Genomic DNA, 15,176 nt, shown 5'->3' with positions numbered 1-15,176 from the left:
GCCCAGGTAACAGGTCAAATGCCAAGTCTAGTGGGTATGCCCAGGTCAAATTTCAAGTCTCGTGGGTGTACCCAGGTCAAATGTCAAGTCTAGTGGGTGTGCCCAGGTCTCAGGTCAAATGGCAAGTCTAGTGGCTGTGCACAGGTCACAGTGCAAATGTCAAGTCTAGTGGGTGTGCCAAGGTCACAGTTCAAATGCCAAGTCTAGTGGGTGTGCGCATGTCACAGGTCAAATGTCAAGGCTAGTGGGTGTGCCCAGGTCACAGGTCAAATGGCAAGTCTAGTGGCTGTGCCCAGGTCACAGGTCAAATGTCAAGGCTAGTGGGTGTGCCCAGGTCTCAGGTCAAATGGCAAGTCTAGTGGCTGTGCACAGGTCACAGTGCAAATGTCAAGTCTAGTGGGTGTGCCAAGGTCTCAGGTCAAATGGCAAGTCTAGTGGCTGTGCACAGGTCACAGGTCAAATGTCAAGGCTAGTGGGTGTGCCCAGGTCTCAGGTCAAATGGCAAGTCTAGTGGCTGTGCCCAGGTCACAGGTCAAATGTCAAGTCTAGTGGGTGTGCGCAGGTCACAGGTCAAATGCCAAGTCTAGTGGGTGTGCGCAGGTCACAGGTCAAATGTCAAGGCTAGTGGGTGTGCCCAGGTCACAGGTCAAATGGCAAGTCTAGTGGCTGTGCCCAGGTCACAGGTCAAATGTCAAGGCTAGTGGGTGTGCCCAGGTCTCAGGTCAAATGGCAAGTCTAGTGGCTGTGCACAGGTCACAGTGCAAATGTCAAGTCTAGTGGGTGTGCCAAGGTCTCAGGTCAAATGGCAAGTCTAGTGGCTGTGCACAGGTCACAGGTCAAATGTCAAGGCTAGTGGGTGTGCCCAGGTCTCAGGTCAAATGGCAAGTCTAGTGGCTGTGCCCAGGTCACAGGTCAAATGTCAAGTCTAGTGGGTGTGCGCAGGTCACAGGTCAAATGCCAAGTCTAGTGGGTGTGCGCAGGTCACAGGTCAAATGCCAAGTCTAGTGGGTGTGCGCAGGTCACAGGTCAAATGTCAAGTCTAGTGGGTGTGCCCAGGTAACAGGTCAAATGCCAAGTCTAGTGGGTATGCCCAGGTCAAATTTCAAATCTCGTGGGTGTACCCAGGTCAAATGTCAAGTCTCGTGGGTGTGCCCAGGTCACAGGTCAAATGCCAAGTCTAGTGGGTGTGCGCAGGTCACAAGTCAAGAGTCAAATTTAGGGGGTGTGCACAGGTCAAATGTCAACTCTGGGGGTGTTCCCGTTCATTTGATCAAGTCTCGGGAGATCTAATAGGTGTGTTTCGTTGTTCTAGTGTTCGTCAACGTGGAAACGTTTTGACACTTTAGCGAAAAACGCCCTCTAGAAACGAAAAATGCAACATAGTGCCCAAACTGCCGCTAGGTGACGTTAGCTTGGACAGTGTGAGACACGTGTGTAATCAAGCGCCAAGTTCAACTGGTAACACACACACACACACACACACACCACTGCACAATTCTTGGTTCTGATTCCTACATGTGGTGAACCAGAAGTTCGTTCTCAATACCTCTCACACGCTAAAGCGGAAGCCCAACCTCCAATCCCTCCTCCAATCAGCTGACTCCCAGAGAGCAGTACCTACTTGCCCAGTGCAAGCATCTTCCCCATATCGTCAAGCCTATCTCAGGAGGGGAGCTTGCGAGGTTGATAATAACAGATCTTGATGCCCTTTGGATATGTGGTAGGGACCCATGAGTGTACTAAAACCCTGAATTGGTTTGACTCCATGGCCACATTTACGCCCGCCACACCCACTCAAAAATGCCCAAAAAACGCTTTCAAACTCAATTTTGCTGATTATTATTTCGCAGGCATAATTTGCCTTGTTGATTGCTACAACAATGCTCATTCAGAAATTTAAATTTTAAAAATACTAAAAATTTCGAAAAAATTGAGTTTGATATTGGATTGAAGAAAGAAACTATCTGGGAGTATATTGGTGAAAGAAATTTCAAAATCCGAGTAAAATTGGATTTTTGGCGTGGATTTGAGTGAGTGAAAACTGGAGTGAAAGCGTTTTTTGGGCATTTTTGAGTGGGTGTGGCGGGCGTAAATGTGGCCATGGAGTCAAACCAATTCAGGGTTTTAGTACACTCATGGGTCCCTACCACATATCCAAAGGGCATCAAGATCTGTTATTATCAACCTCGCAAGCTCCCCTCCTCAGTGTAAGCCGCACAGTCCGCATCTCGAGAAGGAGTGACATCATCTCCCTATCCCAACTCGCTCCCAATGGTTCGGGGACCGAACCTACTTTCGCAAGGGCATATACTGTGGGGAAGAAAAGTATGAGTGAGATTTGACGGGTGCATTTATGTGGTGGTCGCGTAGTACAATGGAGTACGTCTGGGGCTATACCGGAAAATGCTTTCCTTCGATGGAAGCCGGGGTCATCAAATTTTTGCATAGTACCGTTATTTCTCATTCCTACATGGTCCACCAGTTATGTATAGGTATGTCCACCAATTCCACGGCTGTGGGAGGAGGGAGAGCAAAAGTTTTGCGCGACGGGCCGATTTGCACCTAGAAGAGGTGGCTACCTGGGCCGGCATACATATTTTCCAATTTTTGACGGTAAAAACCGTTTTCCCTGGTTTTCCCACATGCCGTCCTAAAAAATAGTTTCGGACTGGAAAAACGAAACCCTAACTCAACCTTGAGTAAATTTTACTTATTAAAAAAAACTTTCTTCCATGAGAAAATATTTAATTTTTGCACATTATTTTTTGTCTATTTTATATTTATTTTATATAGATAAATACACAAATATATAAATAAAAAATACAGAATCAAAGAAAAAAATCACAAATGTGTAACACCCCCCACTACAAAAAAACTGTCCCAACTACACGAGGCAGAAAATGGTCTTAAAAAATCTTTGCATCACAAATGTTTTGACTGGGTTCGGTCTCCATCTTAATGAATTCGATGTCTGCAAATCAAATAATTCATTTTTAGCACATCACTTTAACCTTATAAACTGCACACTACATATATTTTTTCTAATTGCTAAATCAACTGAACAATACATGCATACATTTTTCTAATTGCTAAAAATGCGCCCGTTTACATGAGGTTAATTAGGCCTAGTTGTTCACACTAACCCGAGATTGAGTCCAACTCTGCAGCCAGGGAAGCAGCGTCGTCTCGAAATGACGCCCCATTAACTACGCTGCTTCCATCCAACACATAAGGAACGACTGGTTCTCGGTCACTAATCATCGGAAGACATTAATTGGAATATATATTTTATTTCTTGATGATAAATTTGAACTGAATTTCGCCCCTGGCCCAAAGCTGATGCAGACGTGATTTTAGATATTTTGAGTGGGGAAGAAATTTGATGACCAAGAATTAAAATGCTTACAATAGCAAAATTATTTTATATATAAGTACCTGAAAGTATAGGAAATTACTTTGTGCTTCGTTCGAATGTGTCGACAGGCATTGGTACGGTATCTCGACGTGAAGCAGCAGGGTTTCTTCAAACACACGTACAAATCTTTCCCATTTCGGGTGACCCTCTTATAACCATTATTATTCGAATATCTGTAAAACATAATATACTAAATTATTTAAAGAACTATACAAGCTTTGGGCGTGTACGAGAAAAATCAAGCAACGATTTATAGAGGGTATTCTGCATTTCTTCGTATTATTAGTATCGAAAAATAAAACATGGGGTCAAGTTTCGTAGAAATCATAGTAACGTGATTTTCGACGCCAAAATCTTACTACGCTTACAAAATGTCGTAACCGTCGTAACTTATTTTACGATACGAAGAAATAATAACCCTCGATGTCCTCCACCAAAAAGTCGAATCCGCCTTGGCCTAATTTCTGTGTTTCTGTCACGATTAGACATTTCTTGACTTACAGCATTTGCTCAGGACTGGATGGTGGGGATTGGTTTTCTTCTATCGCGGACTGTTTGGTTGTGGGAAGGATGGAGCAAGATGATTCCAAAATGGCACAAATGTTTTTGTCGGTAGTTCCAGCCTTACTCCTAATGGGTTGGCTATCTGCAAATCAAGGAAATCACTTCATGTAGCAATTCTTGGCAAGGTTTCGATCATATTTTTTTATAAAATCGTAGCGCTTCAACACACAAGTATTATTGCTGTATTAAAAATGTTGTATTAAAAATTATCAGAGTAATCTTAATAAACGACCGATTACCCGAAGACAGGCCGAAACCGGGCGCTATTGATGCGGCGATATTATCGAAAACTTGGTCAAATCTTTTGTCCGATACTCCGCCACTATGTAGATAAATATTACAATTCGTTTGCCATGGAAATAAATTACAAATACAAGACAACAACAATATATTTATTTTTAAGTACACTTACCTCACGTTGTGCCTCACTCTAACGTGCCGGCAAGCATTTGAAAGGTATCTCGACGTGAACGAGCAAGGTTTCTTCAAACAAACGTACAAACTTTTACCGTTACGGGTGACCCTCTTATAACCGACGTTAGGAGTTCTGAAAAAAATATACAAATTAGTCCAAAACTTATATACAGGCAAACGTGACTTTCGATTTGTACATATAAGTAACCAATAATTTGGAGAAAAATAAATTATAATGCACGGTACGATGGATATGCACTGCTCAGTGTTCAGTTCGTTCTCCACCAGAGTCGAAACCCCAATGGGGATTCCACATTGAATTTGTGCGTCCTTACAGTGGCGACGGAAGATGGGGGGGGATATGTGGGGACATTACTAATGTCACATTAGCATTGGGGGAGAAGGGATTTACATATTAACATGGGGAAGATACAAGTTTGCTGAATTTGTGGGCGGGGGCAATGTCTCATTGTCCCCTTGCTTCCGCCGCCACTGCGTCTCTGTCGCTATTAGGCATTTAGCTTACCGCATTTTCTTCGGTCTTGATGAAGGGCTAAGTACTTGGTCATCTTCCGGGGACCGTTGGCCGACCAGGATGGAGTCAGACGACTCCATATCGGTAGATCCGGTCTTACTCTTGATGGGCTGGATATCTGCAAATTATTTTAGCAATTCTCATGGTAAACTTTAAGTCATGTTTCTTAACAAGTACAAAAACGGAGCATATCGTCATCACACAACTATTATAGTAATTTAAATAGGATCCTCTTTGGCCTCCAACCGTGCACAACGTGTCTCTCTCTCGCTCTGCAACTGGATTCTCTCTCTTCCATCTGGGTCGCGGGTGTGCCAGGGCAAGTCAAGTGTGTCCCAGCCTTTTCGCCATATGAGCCTCGTCCACTCACACCCCCCACCTGCGTGCCTGGTGACACCCCCTGCCACACCCGTCCCAGCAACGACAAGCTGAGCCATCAGGCGAAGATGGATTCGCCGGACCCAGTGCACGGGAGGATCTACGCCAAGGAGGACTCCCCCAGGTAGGTCATTGTTTGGTATGTCGGGGTGGTGACCGTGGGGGGTGGTTGGTGGAAGAGTGAGGACGGGGTCGTGCATGGCGGTGGGCAGCGTAGTCGGGCCTACGGGGGTCCCATGACCTGGTTGTGCTGTGAGGGGTGAAGGGGCAAGTGGGTAGTGTCGCTCGGCCCTGGTCACACTGTGTGACCGTGAAGGGGACACGTAGCCCGTGCCCGTGAGGGCGCTAAGGTATTTCGTGGTCCGTGGACGCCCCGCCCAACAACCTTCACTCATCTTACTTCCGCCGTCACGACGCCGTCCTCATTTGGATATCACCACTATCTCATGGGATCTACCTATGATCTCTATCATTCATTGGCATATCTGGTGTCCAGGTAGTCAGAGCCGAATGGACCTCTGGGCCACATTCCCAGAGGTGATGGAGGTTTTCCCAACTCTCCACCATAGTTGGGTTTTTCCTTCATTCCTCTGGCTACCTATTTGGTTATCTATACATTTGCACATATGTACAACTCTGTAACCTTATAATAATGAGGGCCTCGGCCATATCTAATGAGAAATAAATCTTCTATCTATCTAGTAATTTAAATACACGACTGACTGATTACCAGAAGAAAGATCGGAAACTGCGCTTATCGATGCAGCGATGTTATCGAAAACTTGGTCAAATCTTCTATCCGACACTCCGCCACTACGAAGAGAAACGTTTGAATTAATTTAGCATGGAAATAAATTATACCAGACAACAATAACATATTTTTTTAATACCTAGCGTTGTGCATTATTCTCACGTGTCGGCAGGCATTTGTAAGGTATCTCGACGTGAACCAGCAGGGTTTGTTTAAACAAACATACAAACTTTTACCGTTACGGGTAACCCTCTCATAACCGACGTTGGGAGTTCTGAAAATATTAAACTTTTAAGTGGCAAACCTGCGATGAACATAAGCTAAATATTTTCTTCTTTATTTGGACGTGCTTACTTCTTATTGGCTGCCTGCAGACATGGTTTCTCGTCCTCTGTGGGGTTGAGGTTATATGGCAATACGTAAGCACCCGGTGTTGCAGGCCCCCCGGTAAAAACGGTCTGAAGGATATTGATTTCATTTTCGGTCGTATCTATTAGCTGACTGGTTCCCTCGGCCTCGAGCTTGATGAACGGAAACCCTATGTCCAGGATATCAGAGACGACACGAGAGGAAGTTTGACCAGGGTTAGGGTTGGAATCTGGCGTGGAGGGAAGGACAACGTCTGTAACAGGGGACACAGTTAATAAGTGGCAATTTGATGAACAAAGTGAGGGTATTCATTATTCCGTCGTTCATCGTATCGTAAAATAAGTTACGACGGTTACGCGATTTTGTCGTAAAAACCACGTTACACAGACCTTACGGTTTTTACAAAGCGTGACCCCTTGTTTTTTTCTTCGTAAACTATTTTACAATACTACTAACTAAGGATACGAAGACAATTGTAAATGAATACCCACATTGTAAGTTGTGTACCTTGAAAGTTTGTAAATTACCTTCGTGACGTCGCCTCCCCAACTCGGACAAAATATTAACGATTCTCCTCCTTATAATTAAAATATCCTGGTTCAAGTCCCATACTTGCTGAATTCCGGGGACACAATTGTGGCAACATTTTGATTGTGAATTATTATTCTCCACATAATTCGTGGGGTCGATCTCGTTTAGGAAATCTTTGCACAAGGCGATCTGTTCCGCGGCGAGGGGGGTGGGAGGAGGAGGCGAATCTTGAATTAAAGTTGAGCAGAGGAAACAGTAATAATGTTGTCCTTGTCCTAAATATTGAATATTTGAAATTATTGCCAAAGTTAAACTAGTTCGAAATTAAGATTGATTATCTATTTTGAGAGTGAGAAATTTTAAAAATCTTACTGATACACTCTTCCATCGTTGTTTCTACCATGACATGCATACGCTTAAATTACTGAGGGAGGAGTTGGCACTACTTCATTATTAGGGCATATTTAATATTTATAAAATTATATCATAAATAAATTCATCTTATTCATCACTTTACACTTCACTTTTGTAAAATATCTAGTAACATGTATTTGCTACGCGATATAATAACACGAGCAATAGCACGAGGAATTTTGTAAATAAGTATGTTTTTAAACTTTACGTTAATATGAAAATTATTTCGTTGTTTATAAAACACTTTTCACTCTCGGATTAAAATTTGAGAGCAGATGATGTTTGCTGTTTTTATGCCGATTTTACGACGATTCCCGCTCTCTTTGTCTCTCGTGTAAGTAAATAAACAAATTCATATCGTCGATGAATATTTTGTATGCAATTAACACGATTTTGACTTGTTCCCCTCTGCAATGCTTAACTTAAGGAATTGTGGCCAAATCATTTGGTTGCAATTGTAAATGTGAAGAATATATGCATTCTATATGCATTCTATATGCATTTGGCCCAAATACATGTGTGTGTAAGTATACATAGGTACATACATATATTCAACGAGGAAATGTGCTTCCGTGCACACTGGAGATTCTCCAGTGGAGAATGAATGGAGCATCCTTTTTCCCGTCTGGACATTAAACAGCGATTGAGCATCCCCATGAATCTTTATTTATTAAGCGAAAAGGTACAATTTTTCCAGGTAAGCTATTTTAAACCTAGACGATACATATGTACGTGATTCACGTAACGTGAAGTGGAATAGAATTGCGTTTCCTCATTCATTTGTTTCCATCGAGTCGAGTGAGATTGTTTTTTTATAGCACTTTTTACATTAATAATTTTCACTTCTGGTACTTATCTTGAAGATTCATTATTACGTATGTAAAGAACTTTAGAAATTTTAGTTGACTTGGGCAAATAATTTATTGCATTTAAATAAGGTTATATTTTTTAGGAGTTTTTCTCAGTGAACAAGAAAACTAAGAAGAAATCTTTATAAAAATGGATTTGGACCGCAATCATAACAACGAGAATCCTCACCTGGCCGTTTTACTTCCTGAGGTAAGTATGCAAATATGTACATATTTGCATGTATCTCACCACGCGACAAAATGCGTTAGAAGAGATTACATATTTACTCTAGTTTAGCACAAATTAAGTTCCCAGGGAAGTTTTTAAGCTTGCTTTTATGCAGGGTTTTGAATTAATTTTTCACATATTTCCGGTTTCTAGATTGTGGCGAACATTGTCACCTTCCTCCCCAAATCGGACCTCATCTCGTGCACTTTGATCAACTCGACGTGGGAACAAGAAGCCAGAAAACGTCTCCTCGTCCAATCCCAGTTTATCCTCGACGCACAAAATATCGCCCACCACCAAGAAATTTCTTCCGTCCGGGGAAACTACGCGAGAAACATTGGGGTCGTCGAATTCCCCAATTTATCTCGTCAAGGCCCCTGTGGAAACTTTATTTCTACTCAAGGTCATAAAGTGAAACGATTGGCGGCTCTATTACTCCCGCCAGATGTCACATGGCCCCAATATTTCGAAACCTTGTCAAACTCATTCCCCAATCTGACCTCGGTCGCGTTAGCTATCAACCATCTGTATGACACCGATTCCCCCCCCAAACCAGGCGGTCTTCCCGAAGATTAAAAAACTGGCAATCTACACGCCGTATGACTTCAGGGGAGACCAGCAAATACTAAGTACCCAATTGGTCCCCTTATTTCCAAACCTGGTCGCCCTCTCGTGCCAAAGAATTCGTCAATTCGTGGTGGAATCCTTTCTCAGCTCCGCCCCCACTGTGACCTCCTTGACCTTGATCAACATTAACCCGTTAACCGGTTCAATCCTACAAAATGCGGTAAACCTGACCCGACTAGAAATCGGTATGACTTCCACCTCACCCTTTTGACAACAAATTTAACCGCCATGCTGGAAAAATCGTCTGGAACGCTGGAATATCTGAAATTAACCCGGATGCATAATATTGATGCCTACCTGGTACGAAATCGGAAACAATTTCTCATATGGATCCCAATCTTGCCGAAATTACGGGTTTTTGAAATTATCCACAACGATTTCTCGACACGGCTTGAGGGTAAAACAAGTTCGCAGGTGACACCCGCCATAAATCTGAAATTTGAAAAGAGTAGTGCCGAAACGAAGTTAATTTATGCCGAGCAGTTCCCCGTTCTGGAAACGTTACGGGTTTTGAAGGGGGACTCTTTTCAAAATGATAGATTGACGGAGCAACAATTTTTTGAGGCGAGTGTGGGTTTTTTGTACAATTCCTTCATCAATCCGACTAACACGCCGTGTAAAACTTTGAAAAATTTAATCATTCCGTTCGAAGGGGAGTGTGGGGATAAGTTTAAGTTTTTTGACGTTACGGAATCCGCGTGTGGAAAGAGCTTCGATGTCCTGGGGGGTTTTGAGTGGAAAGATGTTGCAGAATTTTTGGGGGAAGTGGTGGATGTATTTCCAAATTTGACACGATTGGAGGATATGGAAGTGCAGGCAGATTTAAGCGAAAATGCTTGATTTTAATTTTTAAAGCGAGGGATATGTAGCTATTTATTTAGAATGGTCACAAATTGTTAAAGTTTATAATTTTAATTGTTAGATGTTTAATTATTTATTACGTTATTTAGTTTATTTAGTTTATTTACTGTATTACATTTTTGTTTATAATGTTCCAGGAAATGCACCAGAATAATTTTTGTGTAGGTCAAAATGCTTAAAACTTACTGCATACTTACAATGGAACCTTTTTTCAAGCTACACCTGGATCGACTAGCGAGTTATGTCAAAAAATCAAGCCAAAAATTATGAGTCACGTGACACTTCTCTTTCCATTGAATGGCCCCTTTGAAGAAAAATATTGGCAGTTAAGTTCAATTTTTCAGCAGATTTTCCCTTGCTTTTTCCTCCACGGGACAAAAACCAGGGAAAAGTTCGAACTTTGACCCTCAATATTTTTCTTCAAAGGAGCCATTCAACGGAAATATAAGTGTCATGTGACTCCTAATTTTTGGCTTGATTTTTTGACATAACTCGCTAGTTGATCCCCGTGTAGCTTGAAAAAAGGTTCCATTGTTAGTTTAAAATTGGTTCTTGTTGCAAAGAACAAAAGATTTTCAAAGTAGGCAAAATATTTGTACGTTATCTTTTTTATTCTCAGGTTTGTCCCTTATTGTTAACATTTAGGAACGCTGTAAGTATTGTCCTGAAATTGCATTCTGATTAAAGCAGACGCACAAATAAACTCTAATATTTTTATGAGACAAATGGAGTGTTAGAAATATTATTATCATTTGCTGTAAGATTGTCTTAAACTGGAATAAAAGACAAGATTGAGATGAAATCGTTTACAGAAAGCAATGTTGCATCGCATGATAAAAATATTTATATGTATGTATGTGCATAGATACTACACAAATTTTTCTCTTATACAGACATGTAAAAAAATGCTTGGTAAAAAAACGCAATAATTAACACGATTTGGATTTGTTCTTGTTCCCTTTTGCCATGCAGAGGTTTTGGAGAAGGACTTCATGCAATGCTCAATTTTTGGATTTGTTCCCTTTTTCTGAAATGCTCACCTTTTGGAGTTTGCATATCTATTCATCAACGACGTGTGTTTCTCGTGCATAATATGGGTCCTTCTTTCTGTCTGGATATTGAACAATTGAGCATTCCCATGACTCTATATTTATAAAAAGGATATCATTTTTCCAGGTAAGCTATTTTAGACGTGCATTATTCATGTACAAACCATGAAATGGGCAGCATTTCTTCACCTGATTCATTCAGTCGGAATTTGGAGCGTCTCTGGCAACGTGGCCACTTCAAAGCACTTTTTACATACATTATTATTTACAAATTTTCACTTCTTGCTTTTAAGTATCTTCAAGATATTTATTACCTATGTAACAAACTTGCGATTTAAATAGACTTTGACAAATAATTTATTGTATTTAAATCAGGGTGTTCTTCTCAACCGGACCAGAAAACTGAGAAGTAATTTTTCTAAAAATGGATTTAGACAACAATCATGACAACGAGAATCCTCACCTGGCCGTTAAACTTCCGGAGGTAAGCATGCGTCTTGCATTAGTATTTTACGTCCGAGTATATACATAATTTCTTCCGGTTTCTAGATTGCAACGAACATTGTCACCTTCCTCCCCAAATCGGACCTCATCTCGTGCACTTTGATCAACTCGGCGTGGGAACAAGAAGCTCGAAAACGTCTCCTTTTCCTATCTCACTTTATCCTCGACGCAGAAAATGTCGCCCACCATCAAGAAATTTCTTCCGTCCGGGGAAACTCCGCCAGAAACATTGGGGTCGTCGAATTCCCCAATTTATCTCGGGAAGGCCCCTGTGGAAACTTTATTTCTACCCATGGCCACAAAGTGAATCGATTGGAGACTCGCCTACTCCCGCCAGATGTCACGTGGCCCCAATATTTCGAAACCTTATCAAACTCATTCCCCAATCTGACCTCGGTCGTATTACTTATCGACAATCTGGATAACACCGATTCCCCCCAAAATCGGGTGTTCTTCCCGAAGGTTAAAAACCTAGCAATCTACACGCCCTGGAACTTCATGAAACCCCAGGAAATACTAAGTACCCAATTGGCCCCCTTATTTCCAAACCTTGTCACCCTTTTCTGCCAACGAATTCGTCAATCCGTAGTCGAATCCTTTCTCCATTTCTCCCCAAATGTGACCTCCTTGATCTTGATCAATGTCCCGTTATTTGATCCAATCCGAGAAAACACTGTAAAGCTGACCCGGCTAGAAATCGGACATGACTACATCCACACCCTTTTGCCAGCAGGTTTAACCGCCATGCTGAAAATGTCATCAGGAACGCTAGAAACGTTGAGTTTAGCCCGGGTCGAAAATATTGATCCCTCCAAGGTACGAAATGACAAACGATTACTCGTATGTTTCCCTATCTTGCCGAAATTACGGGTTTTTGAAATTGTCCACAATGATTTCTCGACAAAGCTTGAGGGTAAAGTAAGTCCGCAGGCGACACCCGCCATAAATCTGAAATTTGAAAAGGGTAGTGCACAAACGAAGTTACCTTATGCCGAACAGTTCCCGGTTCTGGAAACATTACGGTTTTGGAAGGGCGCCTCTTCTCGAAAGGAGAAATTGACAGAGCAGGAATTTTTTGAGGGGGTTGTGTCGTTCTTGTACAATTCTTTCCTGCATTCGACGAACACGCCGTGTGAAAGTTTGCGAGATTTAGCCATTCCTTTGAAAGAAGATCGTGACGAAAAGTTCAAGGTTTTCGACGTTTCGGAATCTGCGGAATCAAAGGAGGTCGACGTCCAGGGGGGTTTTGAGTGGAAGAATGTCGGAGAATTTTTGGATCGATTGGACGATGTGTTCCCAAATTTAGTACATTTGTATAAGGTGGAGGATGAGAAGGAATTGGGAACAGAGTAAGGAGGACGACTACATTTCAATTTTGTAATGTCTATTAGAAAGGTCGTAATTGGTATAATTTAAAATTTTAACCATTTAACCAATTTTAATTACATACTAGTTTATTCATTTTTTACTGTAATAAATACATTTTTGTTTATAATATTAGCGAAAATGCCGCAAAATAATTTGTGTGTTAAACTCTGTTTCATTTCTGGTGATATTAGCGGGAAAGTCATGTGCCCATTTACTTAACATTGGCACGTGACTTTCCCGCTGATATCACCAGAAATGAAACAGAGTTTAAGTACAAGTTGCTGATGCAGAAGTTACGGCGTAGTTTAAAATTACTTTGAAAGGATTTTCAAGTAAAATATTTGTACGTTATTTAAGTATTTCAGTTTTTTTGCGTTCTTGAAAAAGTGTGTGTTTGGACTAGTTTTCGTATGCAATTAACACGATTTGGGTTTGTTCCCTTCTGCAATGCTCACCTTTTGGAGGTTGCAGGTTCAGCTGTATTAATTAACTTTTAAGTTTATTTTTCATTTATTTTCCTTTTTGAATAAATCAAGTTAAATATTCTCCATGTAATACTGCTGTGAAGATGTTTGACATTTATTTTTCATATTAAAGTACAATTTGTCGTGTTAATAGTTGACTGACGGAGGATGAGTCCAGGTAGAATCGTATGAATGAAATAAGGCACAACTTTAGACAGCCATACATACGTACACTTTGTCCATATAACATCAACCACATGTGCTCCTCGTGCATACTGTGGTCTCTTTTTCTGTCTGGACAATTGAGCCTTCCAACGAGTCTATATTTATAAGAAAAGGTCTCATTTTTCCAGGTAAGCTATTTTAAACATGCATATGTAATTAAATCCCTGAAGTGGGGTAGCATTGCATTTCCTCACCTCATTCACTTCGATGGACTGAGGATGAGATTATCTGGACTTTTCATAACACGTTTTACATTAATAAGTTTCAATTCTTGTTCTTCTCTTCAGGCTTAATTATTACATAGGTTGGTAAATAACTTGCAAGTTGACTAGAGCTGTAGAAATTATTTATTGTGTTAAAATAAGGGTATATTTTTATTAGTTTTATTAGTTTAGTTAGTTTTTTTTATTTCTTTCTTTCTTTGATATTTAACTCATACTTATTCAACTTTAAATTATAATTGGATGTTCATATTTATTTAAACGGATTTTAAGCGGATGCGTCATCCATTCTGCCTTGTGGACGACGACGATGCATAATTGCAGCAGTTGAGATGTGGTAAATTTAGGTACATAATTAATGCCTAATTAGGTATATAAGTAATAAAAAGTTCAATTTTGCTTCTAATAAAGTTGCTGGCACTTTTCGAGTGCAAAGATTAAGATTGATAGATAAACGGGATACAAATAATAAAATTGTGTCCCTGAGACTAAAAAGTTGCCAATTTTGTGCATCATCGTAGGAACAATATGATTTTATGAATCGTTCAAGCCGAATTTATCACGGACCATTTTTGCCCCCAATTTGATATAAGATCCTCTACAGATTATCTCGTACTCCTTCACATTGTATTCCCCCTTATTTTCACATTCCTTCTTGAGCCTGTCCTTTGAGCAAATATCAGCCGCCATGTCGCACGAGTGCAACATTCCTAACTGGTGGAGACATTGGTCCAAGAAACTGTCGCACTTGCAGGTCCTGATCTCCTCCTTTTCTTCGTCGGTGAAGGGTCGGACGCAAAAGCATTCGGCAATCGTGTAGGGTGTCTTTTCGTAGATAAGTCGCCATCCGGGATCGCAGGAGTCGATGCGGCCCTTGCATCGCTCTTTCATACGATCCCCGCTCCCTTCTACGCACGTCTTCTGCTCGGAATTCTGAAATTTCAAGGTTTGGATAAGTGATTTTATTTTATTGAATTTCAAGCAAAATCTAAATAAATTCTTAAAAATTCTTAACCTCAAAAAATGATGCGAATAAGAGGCAGAAGGCGAGGAGAGGTAAGTTGAGACGAGACATTATTTTTATTGTTTAAGGAGAATGTCTGAATTTGCTGATTGAAGGGATAATGAAGAATGAATTTAAGATTGAATGAAAGGAAGTTGTCTGGGTTCAATAACTGGAGAACAAAATAGTTTAATTATACAATTTATGGAGTATCTACATAATTGTTTTTATTGTTTTCTTCAATGGAAATTATTGTGTCTAACTATTACGAAAGGAATTCAAATGACTTATTGATGAAGTTTTTTTTATTGATGGAATGCCAATGAACAAATGCAAGGAATTTCATTGTACAAATAGGCAAATACATAGTCCCAAAATAATTTCCTGTCCTATTTAGTCAAAATTA

General features: G+C 40.7%; 3 protein-coding genes across 22 annotated transcripts; 2 read left to right on the top strand and 1 right to left on the bottom strand.

Moving 5' to 3' along the window:
• Positions 1 to 2,761: 2,761 nt before the first annotated feature.
• Positions 2,762 to 7,755, bottom strand: LOC110841847. Of its 5 annotated transcripts, none has more exons than XM_022087545.2 (12): positions 7,330 to 7,727; positions 6,954 to 7,232; positions 6,412 to 6,679; positions 6,197 to 6,331; positions 6,037 to 6,119; positions 4,920 to 5,046; positions 4,392 to 4,526; positions 4,219 to 4,301; positions 3,917 to 4,061; positions 3,436 to 3,588; positions 3,144 to 3,253; positions 2,762 to 2,971 (listed from the first exon to the last, which is right to left on the bottom strand). In XM_022087545.2, the coding sequence occupies exons 1-12, from the start codon at positions 7,367 to 7,369 to the stop codon at positions 2,907 to 2,909; spliced, it is 1,623 nt and encodes a 540-aa protein (XP_021943237.1). In that variant the 5' UTR covers positions 7,370 to 7,727; the 3' UTR covers positions 2,762 to 2,906. The 5 variants fall into 5 exon arrangements, 4 of the variants coding, with proteins under 4 accessions (XP_021943237.1, XP_035700897.1, XP_035700894.1 ...); XR_004833279.1 differs by having other exon boundaries at positions 2,955 to 2,971; positions 3,456 to 3,588; positions 7,330 to 7,753; XM_035845004.1 differs by lacking the exon at positions 3,144 to 3,253 and having other exon boundaries at positions 7,330 to 7,753.
• Positions 7,756 to 7,942: 187 nt separating this feature from the next.
• On the top strand, positions 7,943 to 10,656 carry LOC110841918. Of its 4 annotated transcripts, none has more exons than XM_035845026.1 (3): positions 7,943 to 8,068; positions 8,324 to 8,430; positions 8,602 to 10,656. In XM_035845026.1, the coding sequence occupies exons 2-3, from the start codon at positions 8,371 to 8,373 to the stop codon at positions 9,022 to 9,024; spliced, it is 483 nt and encodes a 160-aa protein (XP_035700919.1). In that variant the 5' UTR covers positions 7,943 to 8,068; positions 8,324 to 8,370; the 3' UTR covers positions 9,025 to 10,656. The 4 variants fall into 4 exon arrangements, with proteins under 4 accessions (XP_035700919.1, XP_021943310.1, XP_035700914.1 ...); XM_022087618.2 differs by lacking the exon at positions 7,943 to 8,068 and adding an exon at positions 8,121 to 8,246; XM_035845021.1 differs by lacking the exon at positions 7,943 to 8,068 and adding an exon at positions 8,121 to 8,246 and having other exon boundaries at positions 8,310 to 8,430.
• A 437-nt stretch (positions 10,657 to 11,093) lies between these two features.
• Positions 11,094 to 13,412, top strand: LOC110855949. 13 transcript variants are annotated; one of them, XM_035857920.1, is made up of 4 exons: positions 11,094 to 11,112; positions 11,361 to 11,469; positions 11,535 to 12,838; positions 13,111 to 13,412. In XM_035857920.1, exons 2-4 carry the CDS (start codon positions 11,410 to 11,412, stop codon positions 13,175 to 13,177), a joined length of 1,431 nt encoding a protein of 476 aa, XP_035713813.1. In that variant the 5' UTR covers positions 11,094 to 11,112; positions 11,361 to 11,409; the 3' UTR covers positions 13,178 to 13,412. The 13 variants fall into 13 exon arrangements, 10 of the variants coding, with proteins under 10 accessions (XP_035713813.1, XP_035713806.1, XP_035713830.1 ...); XM_035857913.1 differs by lacking the exon at positions 11,094 to 11,112 and adding an exon at positions 11,180 to 11,277; XR_004836608.1 differs by lacking the exon at positions 11,094 to 11,112 and adding an exon at positions 12,991 to 13,012 and having other exon boundaries at positions 11,198 to 11,469; positions 11,535 to 12,884; positions 13,148 to 13,412.
• Positions 13,413 to 15,176: the final 1,764 nt, after the last annotated feature.

Source organism: Folsomia candida, unplaced genomic scaffold (assembly GCF_002217175.1).
Source record: "Folsomia candida strain VU population unplaced genomic scaffold, ASM221717v1 Fcan01_Sc001, whole genome shotgun sequence".
NCBI classification, from domain to species: Eukaryota; Metazoa; Arthropoda; class Collembola; order Entomobryomorpha; family Isotomidae; genus Folsomia; species Folsomia candida.
The sequence above is the reverse complement of the archived record's forward strand: the minus strand, read 5'-3'. Positions and strand labels throughout refer to the sequence as shown.

Excerpts from the sequence above, each read along its gene's own strand:
- LOC110841847 (XM_022087545.2), bottom strand. The coding sequence starts at position 7,369 with ATGCATGTCATGGTAGAAACAACGATGGAAGAGTGTATCA. Across the intron at positions 4,062-4,218 it reads CGGTTTCGGCCTGTCTTCGG|ATAGCCAACCCATTAGGAGT; the intron begins GTAATCGGTCGT and ends CTTGATTTGCAG. Across the intron at positions 3,589-3,916 it reads TCCAGTCCTGAGCAAATGCT|ATATTCGAATAATAATGGTT; the intron begins GTAAGTCAAGAA and ends TATGTTTTACAG.
- LOC110841918 (XM_035845026.1), top strand. The coding sequence starts at position 8,371 with ATGGATTTGGACCGCAATCATAACAACGAGAATCCTCACCTGGCCGTT. Across the intron at positions 8,431-8,601 it reads TGGCCGTTTTACTTCCTGAG|ATTGTGGCGAACATTGTCAC; the intron begins GTAAGTATGCAA and ends TCCGGTTTCTAG.
- LOC110855949 (XM_035857920.1), top strand. The coding sequence starts at position 11,410 with ATGGATTTAGACAACAATCATGACAACGAGAATCCTCACCTGGCCGTT. Across the intron at positions 11,470-11,534 it reads TGGCCGTTAAACTTCCGGAG|ATTGCAACGAACATTGTCAC; the intron begins GTAAGCATGCGT and ends TCCGGTTTCTAG. Across the intron at positions 12,839-13,110 it reads GAGAAGGAATTGGGAACAGA|AAATGAAACAGAGTTTAAGT; the intron begins GTAAGGAGGACG and ends TGATATCACCAG.